Source organism: Crocodylus porosus, unplaced genomic scaffold (genome assembly GCF_001723895.1).
Source record: "Crocodylus porosus isolate Cpor-Errol unplaced genomic scaffold, CroPor_comp1, whole genome shotgun sequence".
Taxonomy (NCBI): domain Eukaryota; kingdom Metazoa; phylum Chordata; order Crocodylia; family Crocodylidae; genus Crocodylus; species Crocodylus porosus.
In genome coordinates, this window is record NW_017728940.1 from 2,233,501 (window position 1) to 2,240,494 (window position 6,994).

The 6,994-nt window shown below is 66.9% G+C and overlaps 1 protein-coding gene across 2 annotated transcripts in view; it reads right to left on the minus strand.

Moving 5' to 3' along the window:
* Nucleotides 1–387: 387 nt before the first annotated feature.
* Nucleotides 388–6,994, minus strand: part of LOC109318610 (digestive cysteine proteinase 1-like) — a 21,991-nt gene continuing 15,384 nt past the window's right edge. For both annotated transcript variants that reach the window (XM_019547953.1, XM_019547954.1), the window contains exons 2-11: nt 6,404–6,463; nt 5,478–5,570; nt 4,768–4,940; nt 3,491–3,734; nt 2,871–3,066; nt 2,527–2,720; nt 2,175–2,266; nt 1,871–2,032; nt 1,253–1,442; nt 388–916 (exon numbers count right to left, since the gene is read on the minus strand). In XM_019547953.1, the coding sequence (XP_019403498.1) occupies nt 729–916; nt 1,253–1,442; nt 1,871–2,032; nt 2,175–2,266; nt 2,527–2,720; nt 2,871–3,066; nt 3,491–3,734; nt 4,768–4,940; nt 5,478–5,570; nt 6,404–6,463 (1,592 nt within the window). In that variant the 3' untranslated portion in view covers nt 388–728. The remainder of the gene's footprint in view (nt 917–1,252; nt 1,443–1,870; nt 2,033–2,174; nt 2,267–2,526; nt 2,721–2,870; nt 3,067–3,490; nt 3,735–4,767; nt 4,941–5,477; nt 5,571–6,403; nt 6,464–6,994) is intronic.

Consider the following 6,994-nt stretch of genomic DNA (forward strand, 5'->3'; position numbering starts at 1 on the left):
CTCTCTCCAGACCCTGCTGTGCCTTGCACACGGCTGCACCCTGCCCCCGGGCCTCGGCCCTTTTAGCCTGGCGTCAGAGGCACAAGGCGAGCCCGGGCGCTGGCCGAGGGGCCTGTTGCAGCGCAGCCGCAGGCGTGGAGGGCCTTATTCTTCCCCACCTGCTTGGTCTCCCCCGTGGGCTGGGTGCTCCGGCCAAGTCCCCTGGGGAAGGGGTGAAGATCAGGGGCTCGCTGGAGCCGGCTGGATGCCCAGCCTCGAGGCACCGCTGCACGGGCCGCTGGGGAGCGCGATCCCGGCTTGCCTGCCGACCGGGGGAGGCGCAGCGGAGGCTGAGCCGCGCCGGGGGGAAGGGGCTTCTCAGTCCGCTTTCAAAGGGAGCAGCCCCTTTCCGGGCTCTTTATTGGCCTGTCTTACACCCTGCCCCCAACGCAGCCCACGGGCAGCACAGACCTCCGGGGCCCGCTTCACGCACCACCCACCCGGCTGGGCAGGGGCTGCTCCCGCTTCAAAACCCACCCTCCGCCCTCCTGGGTCCCAGCAGCGCGTCCCCTCCGCGGCCGGCTGGAGGGTCACGATGGGGCTCAGGGGCCGGGAGGCGGTGGGAAGCCCACGCAGCTCATCAAGGGGCTGCCACGTGGTCTTTGGAGCAGCGGGGCTTTGCCTCCCCGGCCTGGGAAGACGCAGCGGGCTGGGCTGGGCAAGCCCCGAGGGGTGTCACGGGCACAGGGTCAGGCCAGGATGGGGTACGTCGCGTCGGTGGCCACGCCGCAGTTGTTGTCCCTCATGGACATGAGGATGTAGCCGTCGTTGCCCCAGTACGTGGACCAGGAGTTCTTGACGATCCAGTAGAGCTCCCCTTGCAGGACGCCGTAGCCCACGGCCAGCACCGCGTGGTCCAGCTGCCTGGGCTTGTTCCCTGCAGGGAGACGTGGCATCAGCGCAGGCCTCAGCTCCTGATGCATCGCCTTGTCCCCCGGGGAAACTGAGGCACTGGGGGGTTAGTCCTGCACCCGGCGAATGGCAGCCTCCAGCCTGCTGCCGGGGTGGGCCGTGACCTGCACCGCCAGGACAAGCCTCCTCCGCTCCACGGCTCCGTGACGAGAGCCACTGCGGCACCCCCGCCCCGAAGAAAAGCCCTGAACCTGCTCAGCCGGCATGGGGGACGGGTGCGAATGGGACAGGGCACGGCTGCAGTGGTGGCATTTGGGAGGGTCTCACCAGCCAGGAACCGCGTGCCCGGGGCTGGACTCACCGCACTTGGGTTCGTAGTAGACGCCGTTGGAGTAGAAGGAGAAGGAGCGGTGGGAGGCGTCGATGCTGATGGCCACGGGGCCGTGCTTGTAGATGGCGGCTTTCACGGCCGTGATGTTGCCCGAGGTGATGTTGACGTAGCCCGTCATCTTGGCCAGCAGCTCGGACTGGTTATAGTGGCACAAGCCGTTCTGCAACACAGCGGGACCTGGCAATGCCGCTGGCTCCCCCGGCCGGGTCTCATCAGGCCCCCCAGCATGGCCAGGGACAGGGCCATCTCTGGCGGCTGCATCTCCCGCCTCGGAGACCAGCTGTGCCCCGTGAGCCAGTCTCTGCCCAGCTTTGCAGTGGGGGAAACTGAGGCAGGGACCCAGTTTGAACGGAGTCCCTGTCTCCCGCGGGTCACCGCAAGGAGCGTGTTCCCGTGCACGCCTGTGAGCTGTGGGACGGGGGCGGACGCACGAGGCTGTGGGCAGGGTCACACTACCGTAGCTGAGACCGGCAGCCCTGGGAATCCCAGCTGCTGCTCCCAGGTGACTGCGAGGGGCAACACGGCCACCTGCCCCCGCCCCGGGTGCGGACAGGGCCCCACACCAGAGGCCGCTGGTCCTGGACTCACCTGGCCGCGGTAGGCACCATAGGACTCGGTGCTGGCAATGCCGCCGTGCTTCATGATCCACTCGTAGGCCTGCCACTCCTCGCCCCCGTCGCAGGCGTAGTTGCCGAAGCCCCAGGAGCAGTCGATCAGCACTTGCTGGGACAGCGGGGTCAGCTCGCCGGTCTGCAGCGGGGCAGGGAGCAAGGGGCTGAGCGCCCGGGCCCAGGAAGGGGGCCTGGGAAGGTGCCTGCAGGAGAACCGCTGGGTCCCGGGAGCTCCCCCATGCCGGGGGACACAGTCCCTGCTCCGTCTCTGCAGCTCTCACCTGGAGGAAGAGGGCCCCCTCCATGGCCCCCGTGGTGGCGAAGCTCCAACAAGAGCCGCACACGGCCTGGTCCTTCACGGGGGTCACGGCGCCTGGGCAGCGAGGGGCAGACACTCAGGACGCTGCATCTGGAGAGCTGGGAGTGGGGGGCCAGCCCCCCTCTCCCTCCCTGCCCAGCCCTCCGCCCTCAAGGGGAGAACTGGGGGTGCCACATTGCCAGGGTGCTGGCAGGGGCTGCCTTGCAGGGGGACCCGTGACCCGGCTCCAGGGTCTCCTGGGGGGACATGGTTAGCTATAGTGCCTGGTGACACATGATGGTGGGCGCAGTGGGATCCCTGGGGGCAACGCTTACCGTACAACCGCCAGTCCAAGCTCTCAGGCAGGATGAGGCCTGTATACATCTCCGAGGGGAAGGGCTGCCCGTTGTTGGGCTTCCCGCTCCTCAGCCGCCCCCGCAGCACGGCCACCTCCTCCGGCGTGCGGTCGGCCAGGTGGTTCAGCGCCAGCTTGTAGGGCAGGTTGGCCCGGTTCTTGGAGTGGACATACCTGGGGAGGAAGGGGTGGCGGTGGGCACGGAGAGCACTCGCTGGGGCATCCCCGGTGGCCGAGGGGAAAGCAGGGCATCTAGCGCCCAGAGGTCTGCAACGGATCCGAGCCGGGCCCCGTAGAGACAGACATGCCCCCGGGATCCCCTACCGCATGTTGTGGGTGAAGACGTGCTTGCGGTGCTCCAGCTCCCACTCGCCGCCGTAGCTCTTCCCGAACCTCGTCTTGTAGTGGTGGAAGAGGCGATGGGTCCGGGCAGCCGCGCGCCCCACCAGGTCTGCCATGGGGTTGGCCAGGATGCGGTGCTCGCCCGTGGTGTCGGAGAGGTACTCGCACCGTCTCGTCTCTGGGGCGGCAGCACGGAGCGAGCTCAGACGGGCACCCCCGGCTGCTGCTGCTGGCCATGCCCAGCACCCCCCAGCCGAGAGGAGATGCCAGGCCTCCACCCCAGAAAACCTCCCAGCCCCCAGTGGGTCTCCAAGAGCAGGACCGCAGGGTCCCAGCCTGGCCCTAGGGCTGCTCCTGACACTACCCAGCCTCCAGGCTGGCCCCTAGCAAGGTCTCCCGGGATTGACCTCCTCCATCCAGGCTGTCTTTCCCCTCCCCGACCTTCTCCATGAGAATCAGGGGCTTTGTACAGCACCTAGCACGAGGGGCTAGGACCTGCTGCAGAGGGGCCCTTGCAATGGAAACAACTGGGGGTTGCGGCGGAAGCCGTGCAGCGTGGCATGCGGGGGGCGCGTCTGGGGGGGTCTCGGCAGGGCCCTTACTGTTGACGGGGAGGTCGAAGACGGAGGCGGGGAAGCTGTTGGAGTAGTGGCTGTACTGGATCTCGTACTTGTCGTAGTGGGAGCCCAGCAGGGAGTTGAAGCCGCGCATCTCGTAGTGCACGGGCGCCACGCCGCAGCTGTTGTTGGTCACCCACAGCGTGTACACGTTCTTCTTGTGGCCCATGTGCGAGATGTTCTGCCACACGGCGCAGTACTGCCCGCTGTGGTACTCTTCCCGCAGGAACTGGGGGGCAGGGGGTGGGTGTCAGAGTCACCCGTCTGCCCAGAGGCGCCCTCCGCCCCGGGCTAGGCCGCTACCTGGCACCCGGCGGCAGCATCTGTCGCGCGCACCCGAGCCGAGCGGAGCAGGGCCCAGCCTCTCCTTCCACAGCTGGGCCGTGCAAACGGGGGGCAAGAGAAGAGGGATTGGGGGACACGGCAGCGAATGCATCTGCCTCCGAAGGCAGATAAAATGCTTTGGGTAGATGTGGTCTCTTTTATTAGACCAACCAAACAGTTGGAAAAATTGTTCTTTGCAAGTTTTCAGGCACAAACACCCTTCTTCTGCAGCAGAGACGCAGGCGCGTGACGTGCTGAGCGTGCACGTAGCCCAGAGGGGGTCCGCGCTCCAGGCCGAAGCAGAGCCTGAGGTCCCCCGTGCCGCTTCCCTGCAGAGCTGTGCCCAGCACGGGAGCAGCCTGGCCCTACGTGCAGGAGTGTTATCTGCCATCTGGGCCATGCCGAGTCCTGCGGCTGAGTCACCCGGCAGGGGTTTGCCCCTCACGTTGCAACAAGCCTCTGATGGGGAAAGGAGCAGAGCTCCTCCGCCGCCTTCCCACGCTCCCTCTCCAGCGGATCGGGCCGGCAGCGCCTGCTCCCGTGCAGGCTCTCCGCCTGCTTTGGGGCACCTGCTCTTCCACCACCAAGAAAGGGCGAACCAGCCAGCCGGTGCTAGAGCAGCCTCGCCGTGGCTCTTGATTTTTGTGTATACCATTGGGCCCCTTTGCAAGGGGAAGGGAAACAGCAGGGCACTCGCTGCCAGAAGCAGAGCAGGTGGCACGGGGAGAAGGGCAGGGCAGCGTCCGCTGTCTGCTCTGCTCCCCTCAGCCCTGGGAGGGGAGGCCGGCATGGATCTCTGCAGCAGCTGCTCCTTGCATTGAACCAGCCGGGCCCCTGCGCTTCCGGGGCTGTCGGCGGAGCTATGCCGAGCACGCGCGCCCTCGGGGAGCCTGGCCCGTGCTCCCTGCCCTTTGCTCCCCTGGCCACGGGCACCTCACCGTGAAGCCATCCATGTTGGGGAAGACGGTCTGCGGCTCGATCGGCCCCTCCTTGGTGCCGTTGATCAGGAAGCATTTCAAGACGTTGGTCTCGGACTCCGTCGTCTCCGGTGTGATCTTGTAGCTGGCGCCGTAGGGCTTCACCGCCCCGAGCTGGAAGGTGATCACCTGCCCTGCAAACGGGAGGGCGGCGTGACGGTGGGGCACTTCCCTGCCCCCCCCCCACTGGGGGGTACAGCCAGGCCCGGTGCGTCCTCTCGGGGTAGCAGCCCAAGGGCTGCCTCCAGCCCGGTGCCCAGAGCAGGCGGCCGAACGCAAGGGGGCGCAGGCCAGGTGCAGCAAGGGGATCCTGCCTCTCTGGATTCGGGCAGGGCACCCTCACCAAGCTCCGGTAGGCAGGAGAGCTTACTAGAGGCCTCCCCTGGAGAGAAGGGCACCGCGGGGTCTGGGCACCCGTGTCCGGGCCCGCTGTGCCCTCAGCTGCTTTCTAGCGAGGTCCCTAGGGTGTCAGGGGTCTCTGCAACGCGGGTCCTTAACACACGCCTTGCTGCCGCAGCGAACGCGTGGCGCTGCTGAGACGCAACGGCTCCTAGTGCCTCCGTGGGAAGCCCGTGGTCCAAAGCGCTCGCCGCAGGGGTGTCAGCTGAGCCCTGGCGCCTCTCCTCGACCGCTCGGCACCGAGCTCCCCTGCGGGCACACGGGCCACTTACCACCGTAGTACTGGATACGGCTCTGCTTTCCGCTCAGGTTGTACCAGGCCTCGAAGGGCTCCTCGATCTCAGCGTAGGGCAGGTTGATGACGCCTGCGGGAGACAAGGCGGCAGCTCAGCCAGACCCGGGGCGCGGGGAGCAGGCCGACTGGCCTCCGACGAGCCCCGGTGGCCTCACTGGTGAGACTGGGGCATGATGGGGGCCACACACACGCACGTGCACGTGCAAACGCTCACACACATACGGCTAAGCCCTGGCTCTGGGGGCAGGGGTCCACCAGACCCATTCTAGCCTGAAGACTTCTTTATTGAGGGTCCCCATCCACCCTGCGCGCTGGTGCTGCAGCTGGCCTGATTTCCCAGGGCCAGAGTCCGCTGGAAGCGGTTTGGATGCCCTGCCATTAACACTGTAACAGGCCCCTTATCAGGGACTGTGATTAGTGCCCAGTAATTAGCACCATTACCCCCCCATTAGGAGCTGTGACTTGCATAAGGCTGGGATGGACAGACCATGCCTCCCCATCCACCCTCCCAAGGCTCCACCTTTGTTTCCTAACTCCTGTAATTGGTGCTGGAGTTTCCTGGCAGCCCCTGCTCCGCTCCGTTTGAAGTGGGAGCCGGGGGCAATTCTCCGCTGCATTTCGAAAGAATTACAAGGCCGGGCAGCTGCCGGGGGGGAGGGGGAAGACAAGGGCTCCAGGCATTGCGCAGCAGCGTTAGGGCAGAGGCGTGGGGGAAAGGTGAGCTCCCCGATCCCAGCCAGCTGCCTTGCAGCGGGGACCCCCCAAAGCCGTGTCCCCCAGCCCAGCGGCAGGCCAAGGGGAGGGGTACTCACAGCCTAGACGGTCTGGAAGGTAACTCGGGGCACAAGAGGTTGCAAGCAGGGGCATCGGCCCCGCTGCCACCTGCGCGCCGGGCAGCCTTACCTTTGACGTGGTAGACGTTTCCAAAGGAAGGGGTCGTGAGCGACGTCTTGCAGTCATGCCCTAAAGAAGGGAACACAACCGCCCGTCAGACCTGGGCAAGGCGGGGAGGCCGGAGCAGCCGGGGCCGGGTGGGCCACGCGCCGAGGTCTCGGTGCCTGCGCGTCACGGGCCTCGGCCTCGGGGCCAGGCTGTTAGTGCGAAGTCAACGTGCGAGACGAGCGTGCGGCTGGGATGTTCCTGCCCTGAGCAGCGGGGACGAGCCCTGCTGTTCTGGGGGTGCCTGCGGCTAGCGCTCGTATTTCCGACTCGCTCTGAACTGGCCTGACTGGTGCTGGGGCGGAAGCCCCCACCCCGCTGGTACACCTTCCGCCTCTTGCGATCACAGGGTGCGTGAGGCTCGGGGCGTGCTCGGGCCTGGCGTGAGCGGCTGCAGTGTCACGGCCCACGTACCGTCCAGGCCCGTGACCGCCCAGTCGCATGCAGCGCCCCGGCGTGACGGAGGGATTGGGGGGCTGCATCCTGTAAGACCAGGGAGCAAAGCAGGTGTCAGGCCGGTCCCAGGCCACAGCGGGGTCGTCTGTCTGCCCTGCA